Below are 15,968 nucleotides of genomic sequence, written 5' to 3'. Positions count from 1 at the left end.
TCACACACACACACATACACACACACACACACACACACACACACACACACACACGCACGCACGCGCGCACACACACACACAATACAAATTGGAAAGAAATAGGATGGGCCAGCACTTATTATAAAAGGAAAGTAGTCACTACCTCAGACTCTGAATGACATGGCATCTCAGTTGCACCCATCAACCAGTCACAGAGAATATGGAGCTTCCTGGCAGTAAAAAACACTCACCAAAGAATGAGTTCAGTTCCCGGCACCCACATGGCAGCTCACAATGACCTGTAGTTCCAGTTCCATGGGATCTGATGCCGCCTTCTGCCTCTGCAGACACCAGGCACACACCTGGTACACGTATGTACATTCGGGCAAACACTCATATACACAAAATAAAAATAAGTCTTTAAAAAGCCCTGCATTTATAAGAACAGATGGCAGAGCAGATTTAGAAGATACCAAACCATCTTTAGACAAAGTCTAGATGGAGTCCCTTCCCTCACAAACACATCACTGTGACATGGAAGGCAGTTCTGAACACAAGGGTTAAAGTGCAGAGAAAACCACTCACTGCCTTCAAGTAGCTAAAATTTATATAACTAGGTACAGCAAAAAAACGAAACATGATGAACATGGTAAGGGAGCTTTAAAAGGACAGGAGGTAATACAGTGGAGGGAATCATTAAAGCAGGTAGAGAGAATAGATATGGAGGCTTCTGAGCCAGGTGTGCTCATCCTATCAAGTACGAATAGTTACTATGGACAAAGCTATAGACATGATTTATAATTTCAAGTTAACACAAAATCAGAAAAGGTAGAAATAACGAGGTTTTGGGGGACCAAGGACCAGCTCAGAGTCAGTATTTTGGGGGAGGAAGGGTGTGGGTAGAGGGGGAGCTGGGTGGAGTCAGAGACAGGATCAGGTGAAGAGGACAAGGGGTGAGACAGGGACTTGAGCCTGGACTACTGGAATCAAAGCTAAGACGATCAGCCAAGGCCACAGTTTCACAATTCTCATCAAATACCAAGTACCTGATCCCTTATTTACTATTTTCCTTCCTTTCAAATGACATCTAAAATAAGAATGAATGCATTTTGAAAGGGGAATTCAGATTCTGGTCTTTAAAAATTCTTGGCTATTAATAGAAGGCTGTTTCAGAGCTAAATATACCAAGTAGACACTAATTGCTAGCTCGCATCTAAGAAGCCTCTAAGCCTGAACCTCTCTCCCTATGTTCTCTGTTGGGAGAAGGTGAGTTCTTGCTAATAATACTCAGGCAGGGTCAGCACATGTGTCTTGGTAAGGCAATGACTTCACTTAAGCCTTCATCCAGAGACCAGCTACGAAGAAGGGCTCTCCTCCATCCCTTTCTTCCCCCTCCCCGTGTGTCTCTCTCTCTCATCTTAATCATTGTCTCTTCTGGTTTCTCCATCTAGAACCTTCTGTGTCTCCTCTCTCCTTGGTTTCCCTCCTCTCCTTCCTCCTCCCCTTCTCTCCTTTCCCCCTCCCCTGTGGATATGGTTGCTGTTGGAGGGGGTGGTGGTGGTCCTCTAATGACTCAAGGAAGAAAATAGAAGTCCCCAATAGTGGGTGGTCACTGGTGAGGACACACAGAAAATCCTGTCAGTCAGTACACCTCACCAGGATCCACGCTGGGGCCTTCCACATTGAGCCAGGATAACCAAATAGGACTCTGTCTTAGCTGATAAACTGGGGTGTAACAAAAGCCAGAAGCTCAGAGCATCAGGGTCAGTGGAACCTCAGGGTGCAGCTAGCACCACCGCCTGGTGCTGACAAGGTCTGAGGAGGAGGGAGAGGCCACCAGAAGGGCCGAAGCTTGGCTCCTCCCCAGTCAAGAGGAACCTTTCATATTCTTTTGGGGTTCCCATGCCATGAGAACACCCCTCTTTCCAGAAGCAAATCTCAGTTGTGCCCAGAAAACCACAAGCCCTCACCTGTGGCCACCTGAGCAGGTCTGGTCAGCTGTGGAGCCTCCCAGCAAACTAGGTCTGAGCATTCCCACACTACAGGCCACCCTGCTGGCCATATTAAAAAAGGCAGCCCCGGCTGTGCCCTCTGTGACAAGAACGAGCAAAGAAGAAAAACCAGCAGAACGGCGTGCCCCGGGACAAGGAAGGGTAAACACCAAGCTCCAGCGCCATGGGGAGAAGCTGTCTCATGGGAGCCAAGGGGCCCAGGGGCTCAGCTAGGGGCCCCAAGCCTGGCAAAGCACAGACCTCCCTTTAATTACCAGAGGAGCCCCCGGCTTGGCATGAAACCTGTTTACATCATGATCTAAGAACAAAAGCTGGTGCCTTTTGAAGACGCTGCTCAGGCGTCCACGAGCACCCTTCTGGAGATGTCCCAGTCCCTTGCCTTATTGCCTAATGTCACCACGGGCTGCTCTTCCAAAGTTCAGACCTGGCCTGGGGAAGCCATAGCTAAGCTTGGGTGTCGGGAGGCTGATGCCTTCTGTCAGTGCCAACAACCACCGAGGATGAGCTAGCTCCAGAGAGCAGATGAGCATCCCTGATAGACCGATCCATTGACAGGAGCACTGACAAATCAAGACCCCGCCCCCTTACCACCCCACAGAGCTGGTGTTGAACATCTAACAGCACACCATAAGCTACTCAGGGACAAGTGGATCCATCTGGCTGTCTTCCAGAAACCTGGGAACCTACAGGCAATCCCAAAGGGAAAAGGCTTCCTTACCGTATCTGGAAATCGATTCGTTTGGCTAGTTTTCTCATCTGCTCTTGGCAACACTTAAGTAAATCCACTTCCTAAAATGAAAAAAAAAAAAAAAAGTCAGAAAGAGCTGACAAGGTTGGAAATTCGTGGGTCAGAGCCCTCATGCAGGAAATGCCAGAGTGGGGATCCCTAGACCACTGATGCTAAAAGTAGATGCCAGAGGCTTTGAATTTAAGATCCTCCTGCCTCAACCTCCCCAGTGCTGAGGTTGCAGGCATGAGCCACCATGCCTAGTTTTTTTCTTCTTCTCTTCTGCTTTCCTCTCTTTCCTCTCTCCTCCTCCTTCCCCATCTCTTTCCTCATTCCTTGTCTTTCTTTTTTCCTTTCTCCCCTTCCATCCTCTCTCTCCTCCCTCTTTTCTCTCTTCCTCCCATTCCCCTTTCTCATGAGCTAGGCAGACAATTCTACCACTGAGCTATTTCATCCCCTCTTCTTATTTTGAAACAAGAGTTCACTGGTTTTCCCAGACTAGCCTTGAACCCATTTTACAGCCCATGCAGGCCTTGGTTTAGTGATCCCTCAGCCTCAACCCTCTGAGTAGCTGGTACTACAGACATGCGACACTGTACCTGGATTCTTTTCTTTTCATGTACTTAAAAATTAAAATAAAATTTATTGCCCGACTACGTGCAGTGTGCTCACAGATTACTTTATCATTAAGTTAAACGGTGCACCTGAAGTGGTATACACATACAGTATATAGTACGTGCTTAATAAACACTGTCTTTAGGATCTGGAGTCGGGCTTGCCTAGCATACATGAAGCCTTCAGTTGGATTCCAGTACTGTATAAACTGGATGTGATGGTGCATGTCTGTAATTCTAGCACTCAGAAGGTAGAAGCAGGAGGATCAGGGGTTCAAAGTCATCCTCAGCTACTTAGTGAATTTGAGAATATCCTGGGATACATGAGATCCTGCATAAATGAGCAAAAGTAAATATACATGGACCTTTACTTTTATCATCATTGTGCCATCCATATGGTCATTTTGAAAATAATAAGACTGAGACTAAATAAGCCCATTCTAGTTCTACTTCTCCCATTCCTAAGTGCCCCACTAGTCTTCTCTGAGCCCCAACTCCATGGGCATCACATGTAACTTTTGCTCCAGACAGGCCACCCAGAGCCTTCTGATTTAGTCAGCTGTCCCCCCCCACACTCCCAGCTGCCCCTCACCCACTCCCAGCTGTTCCCTCACCCACTCCCAGGTGACACCTTACCTGGAGAAGGTTTTTCTCCACGTTGTCATGGACCAGGTCAATTCCAATCCTTTTCTCCCGATTGTACAGACACTCCAGGGCCACCTATTAGAACAATGGGAAAGTGTCTTGTGGAGACCTGAGTAGAACCTGAGTGTAGGTGAGTCAGAACCTATGCCTCATCAGCTCTGTTCTATGAGGTACATGCGTGTGCATGGGACCTCATCACTGTTATTGTGTGCCAGGGCCACTGCATGCCCATGACCAAGAAACACCTAAAAACTAGGTGCGGTATCTAGATAGACAGATGATAGATAGCTAGATAATAGATGGTAGGTATAGATGATAGATAGTAGGTAGATGATAGATAGAAGATAGATAGATAGATAGAAAGATAGATAGATAGATAGATAATAGATACAGGAGATCCCTCTGGATGTGCCCTTGAAAGTAATTCCAGAGGTGATTAGCTCAGGAGGACATGGACCTCATCAGGTCAGATGTGAGGTCTAGGGGGAGGAAGTAAGTCACCAGGAATGTCTTAGTTAGGATTTCTATTGCTACGAAGAGACATGATGACCACAACGACTCTTATAAAGGAAAACACTTAATTGAAATGGCAGCTTACAGTTTCAGAGGTTTAGTCCATTATTATCATGGCAAGGAGAATGGTGGCTAGGAGTATGGCAGTGTGCAGGCAGACATAGTGCTGGAGAGGTAGCTGAGAGTTCTACATTTTTCACAGGCAACAAGAAGTGAACTCAGACACTGGGCAGTATCTTGAGCATATATGAGACCATAAAGTCCACCTCCACAGTGACACACTTCCTCCAACAAGGCCAGGGCTACTCCAACAAGGCCACACCTCCTAATAATGCCCCTCCCTTTGGGGGCCATTTTCTTTCAAATCACCACATTCCATTCCCTGACCCCCAAAGGTTTGTAGCCAAATCATAATGCAAAAATGCATTCAGTAAACTTCAAAAGCCCCCAAAGTCTATAACAGTCCCAAACTTATTTAAAAGTCTACAGTCCAAAGTCTCTACTGAGATTCGCACAAACTCGTAAGTAACTTGTAAAATCAAAACACAGATCACATACTTTCAACATATAATGGCACAGGATATACATTACTGTTCCAAAACATAGGGAAGGGAGCATAGAAAGGAAATACTGGAACAAAGTAAGACCAAAAACCAGCTGGGCAAACTCTAAACTCTGCATCTCCATGTCTCATGTCAAAATGCTCTTCAGATCTCCAACTCCTCTCAGCTTTGTTGACTGCAACACTTCTTTGTGTTGGGCTGGTTCCACTTCCTGTTAGCAGCTCTCCTCAGCATGACTCTGGCATCTCTAACATCTTGGGGTCTCCAAGGCAATCCAGGCTTCACCTTCACAGCTTCATGCAATGGCCTCTCTAGGCCTTCATTCAGGCATACCTCTGACACATGCCTGGCCTCCGAGGTTTTTCTTGGTTGTGGAAATAAATTCCACAATCCCTTTCTTCTATCTTTAAAGCCAGAATCACATGGCTGAAGCTGCCAAGTTCTGCTGCTTGCTGGGGCTGGAACATGGTCTCCTCATTCAATTACATCTTCACCAACTTTCTGCTTTTGATGGTTACCTTCACTGCCCAAGCTTGGCTGTCCTGAAGCTTGTTCTGTAGACCATGCTTTCCTCAAACTCAGGGATCCACCAGCCTCTGCCTTCCCAGTGCTGGGATTAAAGGCAAACACCACCACACTTGGCTCTAAACTTTCTTTAATTCTTTTTCACAAGTTGGAAATTTAGCTGGGTGGGATTTTGCCTTGAGGTCACCACTCCCTTTATTCTATTTCTTAATCTGTTTATCTCCTTGAATACAGGCCTTAGCTCCATTCCACTTTCTGATGCTTCTTCTCTCTTCAAATTTTACATTTTCTTGCTTCTTTTCATTATAAATTTGTATTATCGAGTGACCAGTAACAACCACATGACAGTGTATACTAGGCTGTTTTGAGATTTCCTCTGCCTTTTGCCTCAGACAGACTCTTTGGACAAGGGCTAAAAATCAGCCATTTTCTTCACCAAAATATCACAAAATTGATCTCTAGGCCACAAATTACAATTCTTCTCTAAAACTTCTAGAGCCAGCCTGCCACAGTTCATCAAATCACTCATAGCATCCCTGTCTTCTATGCTCCTACTAGGATGGTCCATTAAGCAGCAGTTAAAGCATTCCACTGCTTTCCAAGCCCAAATTCCCAAAGTCCAAATCCCTTCAAACAAAACATGGTCAGGCCTATCACAGCAATACCTAGTCCCTGGTACCAACTTCTATCTTAGAGTTTCTATTGCTGTGAAAAAACATCACCATGGCAACTATGACAAGGAAAACATTTAATTGAGGTGGCAGCTTACAGTTTCAGAAGTTTAGTCCATTATCATCATGGAGGGGAACATAGTGGCTGGGAGTATGGTGCCATGCAAGCAGACATGATGCTGGAGAGGTAGCTGAGAGTTCTACATCTTTCACAGGCAACAAGAAGTGAATTCAGACAGTGGGTGGTATCTTGAGCATATATGAAACCTCAAAGCCCACCTCCAGAGTAATACACTTCCTCCAACAAGACCACACCTACTCCTAATAGTGCCCCTCCCTTTGGGGCTATTTTCTTTCAAACCACCTCAAGAAATATCTCTCTCAAGCCCTGGTCTCTTCCTGTGTTTTTTCTTTACTTCCTGTCTGCTAGGAAGTGAACAGTCTCTGCCACACATTCCCACTGCTATGGTATTTGGATCAGGTACACGGGGCCAATCAATCATGGTTAAAACCCAATGACACCATGAGCTGATATTGATGGGTGTTTGATCACAGGAGTAACACCCCTTCCTACAGTCTCTATAATAAAGCAAAGCTATCATTTAAGATACGATGTGTCAGCTGTTATCCTCCTTGTTAGGCTATTTCTTTGGGTCAAATTCAGGCTTAGCCACTTCTTATTGTGTGTACTTGGTCAGGGTGGGTAACCTCTCAGATCCTCTGTGTTGGTGCATTATCTCACCAGTCAGGTTGGTTAGCAGATTATGTCTACCAACAAGTGTGAAGACCTCATGTAGAACCCTGTCTGTGATGGATCATCATCACTGTCAGCTCTGAGAGCAGATATTACCATCTCCTGAGCTGAGGTCTCAGACTGAATAAAAAGGAGAAGGGAGCTGAGCACCAGCGCTCATCATCTCAGCATCCTGACTGTGGATGCCATGTGACCAGCTGCCTCACGCTCCTGCCACCTGCCCTCCCCACCACAATGGACTGCACCCTCAAACTGTGAGCCAAAACAAACCCCTTCCTCAGCTACTCTTAGAAGGAATTGTGTCATAGCTTGCGAATATAATTTGTCAATGGGCCCTATGTTGGTTTGAATGAGAATGCCCCCCCCACTTCCAGGTTCATATATGTGCTTGCTTAGTCTCCAGTTGGTGAACTATTTAGGAAAGATTAGGAAGTGTGGCCTTGTTGGAGAGTCACTAGGGGTGGGTTTCAAAAGCCCTCCCCAGGCTGACACTCTCTCAGATGCTGCCCGTGGATCAGGATGTAAAACTCCCAGCTACTGCTTTTGCACCATGCCTGTCTGCTTGCCACCATGAAGATCATGGACTACCCCTGTGAGACTGTAAGCAAGCTCCCAATTAAATTCTTTCTTTCATAAGAGTTGCTTTGGTCATGGTATCTCTACAGAACAGTAGAACAGTAACTAAGATAGTCCCTGCAACTACCTGTGTACATCTTTCTTTGGTGCTGTTCAAGTAAAAGGCAAGCTTCAGCAAGGGGGAGGGGCCCTGTGAGACAGAGACAGTATTGCCACAGTCCTTGGCATTCTTTCCAGCTATCTTGGGGATCTGAGCACAAGAGAAGGTAGGAGAATGAACTGTTTGCTTATGGATGATCTTATGGGACTGAGGAACAGTGGTGATCCGCCACCAGCATGCCTGTGACATCATAAAGGCCAACAGGCCCAAGTAGGGAACAGAGGTTTCCAGGAGCAAGGCACCAAAAATCTCAGAAAGGAGGGAGATACAGCCTTGCTGCCCAGGAACTTGGAGGTCCTCGTCTGAGCTCTGCTCGATTGAGAACAGTGACTACACTGACAGTCCTTCCACAAAACAGTCAGCACTCTGGAGAGCAAAGAGAACAGTCCTAAAGAAATCTGAGATGGTTCAGTGGATAAAGACACTTACTGCCAAGGCTAATGACCAGATGTAATCCCCAGGAACCGTGTAGTGGAAGGATAGAGGCAACCCTTGCAAGTTGTCCTTTAACCTCCGCATGCACATTCATGAATACACACATGTGCATGTGTACACAGAGACTTCGATGGGGGATGCAATGATAATAAGGTGACCTTAGTGGGTGGGGCATACCCAGTGGGCGGTCAGGAAGGAAAAGGCAGGTAGTGACATGAAAGGTGAAAAGGATGATGAACAGGAGCGATGAAGAGACATCTGCAGGTGCAAAGGCCCTGAGGTCAGAGGAACAAGAAAATTGGGTTGGAATGGAGAGAAGAATGCCAGATTTTAATACAAGTTTTGAAGGAAGGGGATTCAGGAGTTAAGATGTTAAAATGGGCCTGGGGATATAGTTCCATTGTAGAGTTCACAGTTCCCAATTACAGCATAAACCTAATATGGTGGTGAACGTCTATAATCTCAGTGCTTAAGAGGTGAAGGCAGGGAAATCAAGTGTTCAAGGTCATCCTGGGCTACATAGTGATTTTGAGGTCAGCCTAGGCTACATGAAATAGCACCTGTGGTGGTTAGAATAAGAATGCCCCCTCCCCATAGACTCATGTGTTTGAATGCTTGGCCCATAGGAAGTGGCACACTTAGGAGATATGGCCTTGTTAGAGGAAGTGTGTCACTGTGGGGGGTGGGCTTTGAGGTCAGATGCTCAAGCCCAGGCTCAGTGGCTGACAGTTCTTTTCCTGTCACCTGAGAATCAAGATGTAGAACTCTCAGCTCCGTCTCCTGCATCATGTCTGCTTGCACACTGCCATGCTTCTTGCCATGATGATAATGGACTAAACCTCTGAACTGTAAGCTGGCCCAATGAACTGTTTTCCTTTATAAGAGTTGCTGTGGTCATAGTGTCTCTTCACAGCAATAGAAACTCTAAGACAGAAGTTGGTATCAGGGACTGGGGTATCGCTGTGAGAGGCCTAACCATGGTTTTGCTGGAAGGAATATGGAGCTTGGGACTTTGGATTAGAAAGGCAGTGGAATGCTTTAAGCACTGTTTAATGGGCCATATTAGGAGGAATATGCAAGACAGTGGTGCTGAGTGTGATTTAGACTATGAGGGGCTGGCTCAAGAGGTTTCAGAGGAGAAGAATATTAGTATGTAGGCTAGAGACTGTTCTTGTGATACTATGTACTTGTGAATACTATGACTGCTTTCTACTGTTGTCCAAAAAGTCTGTCTGAGGCTAAACTGAAGAGTTTTGGATTAATTGCTTTGACAGAGAAAATCTCACGTGGTTATTAGGGTTCATTCTTATGCATATCTACAATGAAAAGGAGCAAGCTGAGTAAGCAAAAATAACAACAAAAATGTACCAATTGAGGAGAAAAGGGGCACCAGGAAGTGCAATGGAGCTAAATCCTGTGTTCAAGGAGATAAACAGATTAAGACAAACCTTGATGTTAAATGGAATAAAGGGAGTGGTGACCTCAGGGCAAGATCCTACCCAGCAAAGCTTCCAACTTGTGAAAAGAAATTAGAGGAAAGTTTAGGTTCAGACATGCCATACACAACTTTAATCCCTGCACTCAGGAGACAGAGACATGAAAATTTCTGAGTTCAAGGACAGCCTTGTCTACAGAGTGAGTTCCAGGATGACCAAGCTTAGGCAGTGAAGGACAGAAAACTGATGAAGGTGTAATTGAACAAGATCCCACCATGTTCCAGCCCCAGCAAGTAGTTGAACTTGGCAACTTCAGCCATGTGGTTCTGGCTTTAGAGTCAAGTATAGAAGAAAGGGTTTATAGAATATTCCTCTTCAACTAAGGAAAGCTGCTGAGGTTAGGCATGTGTCAGAGGTGTCCTTGCATGGAACCCTAGAGAAGTCATTGCATGAAGCTGCAAAGGTGAAGCATGGATTGCCTTGGGGAACCAAAAATATTGGAGATGCCAGAGCCATGGGATACCTGCTAAAGAGAGCTGTTAACAGCCAGGGTAACCAGCCCAAGAGAAAGAAGTGTGTTGCCGTCAACAAAGCTGAAGGGAATTTGAGATCTGAAGAGGATTTTGACATCAGGCATGGAGATACAGAGTTTGCAATTTACCCAACTGTTTTTTTTTGTTTGTTTTGTTTTGTTTTGTTTTGTTTTTGTCTTCCTTGCTATACTCCTTTCCTCCTATTTGGAACAGTAATGTACATCCTGTGCCATTGTATGTTGAAAGTATGTGATCTGATTTTCAATTTTATAGGGAATTACGGTAAAAGATTGCCACGAGTCTCAGAAGAGATATTGGACTTTGGACTTTTTAACAGGGTTGAAACTGTTATAGACTGTGGGGACTTTAGAAGTTGGACTGAATGCATTTTTGCATTATGATATGGCTACAAGGCTTTGGGGGCCAGGGAGTGAAATGTGGTGGTTTGAAAAGGAATGGCCCTCATATACTAATCAGGAGGTGTGGACTTGGAGGAAGCATGTCACTGTGGGGGTGGGCTTTGAGGTCTCAGATACTCAGGCCCAGGCTCAGTGGCTGACAGTTTTTTTCCTGCTGCCTGCAAACCAAGATATAGAACTCTCAGTTCCTTCTCCAGCACCATGTCTACCTGCATGCTGCCATGCTTCTTGCCATGATAATGCACTAAAACTCTGAACTATAAGCCAATCTCATTAATATTTTCCTTTATGAGAGTTTCCATGGTCATGGTGTCTCTTCACAGCAATAGAAACCCTAACTAACTAAGAAAGCACCCCATAAAATATCCCCCCCAAAGACATTAAATTTAAGGAAGCCATCTAGGAACCAGTAGAAAAGGGTGCAATCTAGTTTGATATTTGGCTGCTGGGGGTAAGGAGTCTGGAAAAAGACCATTTCTGCTGCTGAGACACAACCTGGACTGTGGTAGCCCAGGTGACAGGAAGAAGCATGTAGAATTCGGGTGTGTCTGGTTCCTGACTCACCTGTGCACAGGCAGAGCTGGCTACCAGACGAGTGGAGAGAATGAAGTATCTCTGACCAACTTCTTGGTAAAGAGCAATGGGGGAGGTGGTCAGCAGAACACACCCCAAATGTATTTTTGAGTTCCAGAGTGGTAAACTATGCTATAACCTTTTCTGTCCATGTCTCAACATTGGTACAGACACAGCTGTCAGGGGCAGCAGCCTCCTGCATGCTATTACTACCCACAGCAGGAGGCAGGCATAGTCCCTACCCAACAACCACTTAATCCCTTTCAAACTCTCTCCAGGGTCTAGAGAGAAACATTCTCTGACCAAGACTCCTCTGCAGCCAGGAGGTTTCTGTGAGTTCCAGTAAATAGGCTAAAAAGGAAAACATGGGATTCTGGAAATACAGCTATTCCTTGCTAGTATGAGACCCAGTTGACAGCTTGTTCTTTGTCCTACCCCCTCTTGCTGCCTCAAATGAGAATATCAAATGTTCCCTGCATGCAGGAGCTTGTCACCCAAAATCTGACCCCTCCTTTTAAGCATTAGGACCAAGAGCCACATGCTGTGGATGGCAGAGTAGAGAGAGAAGAGCCTTGTCCCTGGCAGAGCGCTGGGTCTACATTTGTCTTTGTAGCCATCATGACAGAAACACAAACTGTGGCTCGACCACAGCTGCAGAGCATCTATTACATGCAGCCCAAAGTCATCCTAACCTATGCAGGACTAGGAGTCTCGGAGGCCAAGGAGAAGGCAGGAATCTTCACATGAGGATACGTATTCAAAAGTGTTCATTGACTCCTGCGCGCACGCGCACGTGCATACACACACACACACACACACACACACCAACAACAACATAACAAAACCTGAAAATGGAACTAACATGTGATCCAGCTATACGACACTTAGTATGTACTTGGAGGACTTTTAAGTTAGCATCCCACAGAGATACCCACATCTCCATGTTTACAGCTGCATTGTTCACAACAGCTAAGAAATGGAACTAGCCTAGATAAAGAAAATGTGGTATATTCCACAGTGGAATTTTATGCAGCCTAAAGAAAAAATAAAATTATGGATGGGACTAGAAATCATGGTAAGTGAAATAAGCAAGACTCAAATAGATGTTCTCTGTTATATGCTAGATTTGCGTGTGTGTGTGTGTGTGTGTGTGTGTGTGTGTGATCTGTATTTCTACTATGTCCTGAGACTTGGGAGAGGAGGCATGAGGGCAGGTGGTTTACAGGAAGACTAGAATGATGGTTTAGGGTTAGGAAGTGTGTCCTTGTTGGAGGATGTATGTCACTGGAGTGGGCTTTGAGGTTTCAAAAGCCCACACCAGGTCCAATGTCACACTCTACCTGCTGCCTACAAATAAGGATGTAAAGCTCTCAGCTACTGTCCCAGTGCTATCTATGCCTGTCTGCCTTCCACCATGATGATCATGTAACTGTAAGCAAGCCCCAAATAACTGTTTTTTTTTTTAAAGTAAGAGTTGCCTTGATCATGGTATTTCTTCACAGCAATTGAATAGTAAGTAGCAAAGACAAGAGACCACAGCTCAGTGGTAGCTATACTTGACCAGTACATATGAATCCCTGAGTTCAATCACCAATAGCAACACACACACACACACACACACACACACACACACACACACACACTCATATGAGTGCTAAGTACCATACTCAATCTTAGCATGGGAGTGTATCCAAAGCATTGGCTAGACAGCAGTCAGTTGGTACAGATATAGGTAGCTGAGGACACAAACAGACACCTGGGCAAGCAGAAGGTAGGTACCACTTCTGAACACATCAATGAGAAGGCAGAGGTTCTCTGTCCTGGTGGAGCCTAATCCCTGGAGACACAGAAAACCAGGCACTAGAGGCTGAGGAGACAGGGTAGTCACGAGGTTACTGTGCAAGCCAGAAGACACAGGTTCTGATCAGAATTCAGCCTGGCACAGTCGCAATGCTATAATCTCAAAGCTGTGGAGGCAAAGATGAAGATCCAAAGAGGCCAGCAGGTGAGCCACCCCCTCAGAAAATAAATGGGAGGGGGGAGCAATTGGAGAAGAGACCTGATGTCTGGCTTCTGATGGAGACCTCTGGTCTCCATGTGTTGTACACACAACCAAACATACGCATGTACACACATATACACAGCATTAAAAGACAATTATGACGTCGGTTGGGAGATGTTATCGTAAATGTCCTAATGGCCACAGTGTGTGTGTGTGTGTCTCTGTGTGTGTGTGTGTGTGTGGTGTGTTTGTGTGTGGTGTGTTTGTGTGTGTCTGTGCACGTGTAAGCATATGCAGGCACACGGCATCTTGATGGGACCCCTAGTGATTGATGCTGCTTGTCAGCTGGCTCTGTCATCAATTGAGAGGCTCTGGAAAGGTGTGTGAGAATATTAACAGAAGGGGAACCCTTCCCCCAGAGTGGGCAGCACCTGGCTGAAAGCCCACATACAAAGAGGGTTGGGAAGAAAGCAGGACAGCTTTTGCCTGCCTGCCTTCACTCCTTGCTGGTAAGTCCATCTATGTCTTTGTAGCTGCTGTTGCTACTGTCCTTTGCCGGCATCAGAACTCAGCTTCTTCAGCCTTCCAACATGGACTGGAGGCCTGCAACTCCCCAGGGCATCCACCAGCTTGGGGTTGCTAAGATATCCAACCGATTGCACTGGACAGCCACGGGGCTCTCAGCTCCCTCAGGCAGCCATTGCTTTAGCTCCCAGCATGAATTGTGTAAGCCAATCCAATAAATCCCTTTGTGGTCTATATTCATTCTAATGGTCTGCTCCACTAGAGAACACTGACTAACGCACCTAAGAAGAAGAGAAATTCATTCATATGGGAAACTCCCATATTTTGTAGCTTCCATGTCTGTATGCCACAAGCCACACGGTGCCTTGGGAGGCCAGAAGAGGGTGACTGATCCACTGGAACTACAGTTATAGGCCACTGTGAGCTGCTGCCACGTGGGTGCTAGGAACTGAATCTGTAGGTCCTCAGCAAGAATAACCTATGCTCTTACCCCTGAGCCATCTATCCAGGCTCCAATCATTTTCACCTTAAAAATCATATCATAAAAGACAATGCAACTCAATCCACCTGCATGGTGCCTATCACCTTGACTCATTGACAACAGGGGAAGCAGTGTCTCCTTCTCCTACTCACCTCCAGGGGGCAGTTCATCTCCTGGGCTGCGCATTCCAAGCGCCTCTTGAGGGTGTCCATGCCGCTGTTCTCTTTCAGAAGCCTTTCCAGCTCAAAGCCCAACTCCGACTTCCAGAAACCGATGTCGGCTACCCTCTGGCTCAGGTTCCGAGAGGTCCCATCCTGCATCTGGTGTGTCAGCTGTTCCTTTTCCTGAATGATCCGCATGGTGTCTTCTGTCAGCCGGCCGGCCCAGAGCCTTGAGGCCTCTGCGCCCCTGAGTTGCAGCTCGTTGGCGCGATCCCAGTCACGAGCGGTGTAGCGACAGAAGAGCGCGGAGCGGAGCGAGGGCAGGATGGTGGGTGGACGCCGGACACCTTGGCATTCCTCTGGGCATGACTGGTTGGTGGCGATCTTGTAGAAGATGCTGGGCCTCCACGCATTCAGGTAGCGGTACCCGGGCAGATAATAGGGTTGGTAGCACTCCTGTACCACAGGGCTCTGCCCAGCAGGAGGCAGCACCTGCAAACCACATTCTTTTTTGGGGGCACAGTAACTGGCTGTCTGAGTGGTTCCAAGAAATTCCATCTTTACCCATCAGCCCCACGCGGGCAAAACTCCGCCCAAATGGCCAGGGCATCCCAGAAGCCAGGAGCCACAGGGCCTCTGTGACTCAATGCTGGTGTCATAAAGCGGGGGAGAGGGTCTTGGTGCCAAGTCCTCTTTCTCCAGGTGGTTGGAGGCCCTGATCCAAATAAAAAGCAATCAACAAAAAGGGAAGTGCGTTTAGGGTCTGAAAAGACTGCTTAGCGATTAAGAGCACATAGTACCCTTCCAAAGGGCCCGAGTTCCCAGTACCCAAGTCACAACTGCATGTAATTCTAGCTCAAGGAGATCTGATTCCTCTGTCCTCCACTGGAACCCACGCACACAAACACAGATGCACATAATCAAACAGAAAATACAAATATGGACTTTTTTTTCTTCCTTTTTTTTGTTTGTTTTTGTTTGACAGCCCAAAGGTTTGGGGTTGAAAGAAATGGTGGGTGTCTGTCATTCTGGAACAACGAAGTCGGCCTTTCTAGAGCTGAATCAGCTGAGCCAACTTCTTTCATTTTTCCCAAGATAACATCAAAATGGCTCAATCAGACCTGCAATCCAGCACTTCGGAGGTCGAGGCAGGAAGGTGAACATAAAGTCACTTCAGCTATATGCGTTTTTGTTTTGTTTTGAGACAAGGTTCCATGTACCCCGGCTGGCCTCAAACTGCCTATGTGGCTGAGGATGACCTTGAACTTGTGATTCTCCTCTGTGGCTGTCCTAAATGTTGAGCCTATGCTATTGCATTTTGTGCTAAAGTTTGAGCTCAGGGCTTCATGCATTCTAGGCAAGCATTCTACAAGCGACATAAGAATAGCTTGAGCATCACATATTTTAAAATGGCCTGTACATAGCACAGAGTGTTGCTCAGCAGGTGTGTTTACACATCGGGAAGCATCTTGGTGGCACTGGACTAAGTGTGAGCATTTAGATTACAAAACCTAACGTGGAGTGGGGAAGGTAAAACAGGTCATCAAAGACAAGCCAGTTTCACAATCCACAGTTTTATTTTACTTTATTTTATTAGTTCAAATTAGGAACAAGCTTGCTTCAGACATCAATCCCTTCTCCCTCTCCCTCCCCTCTCCCCCAAC

The 15,968-nt window shown here is 46.2% G+C and overlaps 1 protein-coding gene across 1 annotated transcript in view; it reads right to left on the bottom strand.

The window, feature by feature from the left end:
• The window catches only part of Tekt5 (tektin 5), a 40,779-nt gene extending 25,838 nt beyond the window's left edge, over positions 1–14,941 (bottom strand). The window contains exons 1-3 of the mRNA XM_027423916.2: positions 14,296–14,941; positions 3,969–4,052; positions 2,710–2,780 (exon numbers count right to left, since the gene is read on the bottom strand). Of these exons, the coding sequence (XP_027279717.1) occupies positions 2,710–2,780; positions 3,969–4,052; positions 14,296–14,862 (722 nt within the window). The 5' untranslated portion in view covers positions 14,863–14,941. The remainder of the gene's footprint in view (positions 1–2,709; positions 2,781–3,968; positions 4,053–14,295) is intronic.
• Between the last annotated feature and the right edge of the window lie 1,027 nt (positions 14,942–15,968).

The sequence above is a fragment of the Cricetulus griseus genome, chromosome 7, assembly GCF_003668045.3.
Source record: "Cricetulus griseus strain 17A/GY chromosome 7, alternate assembly CriGri-PICRH-1.0, whole genome shotgun sequence".
Lineage (NCBI taxonomy): Eukaryota > Metazoa > Chordata > Mammalia > Rodentia > Cricetidae > Cricetulus > Cricetulus griseus.
Note: the sequence above shows the minus strand (reverse complement) of the source record. Positions and strands in the feature narration are given on the sequence as shown.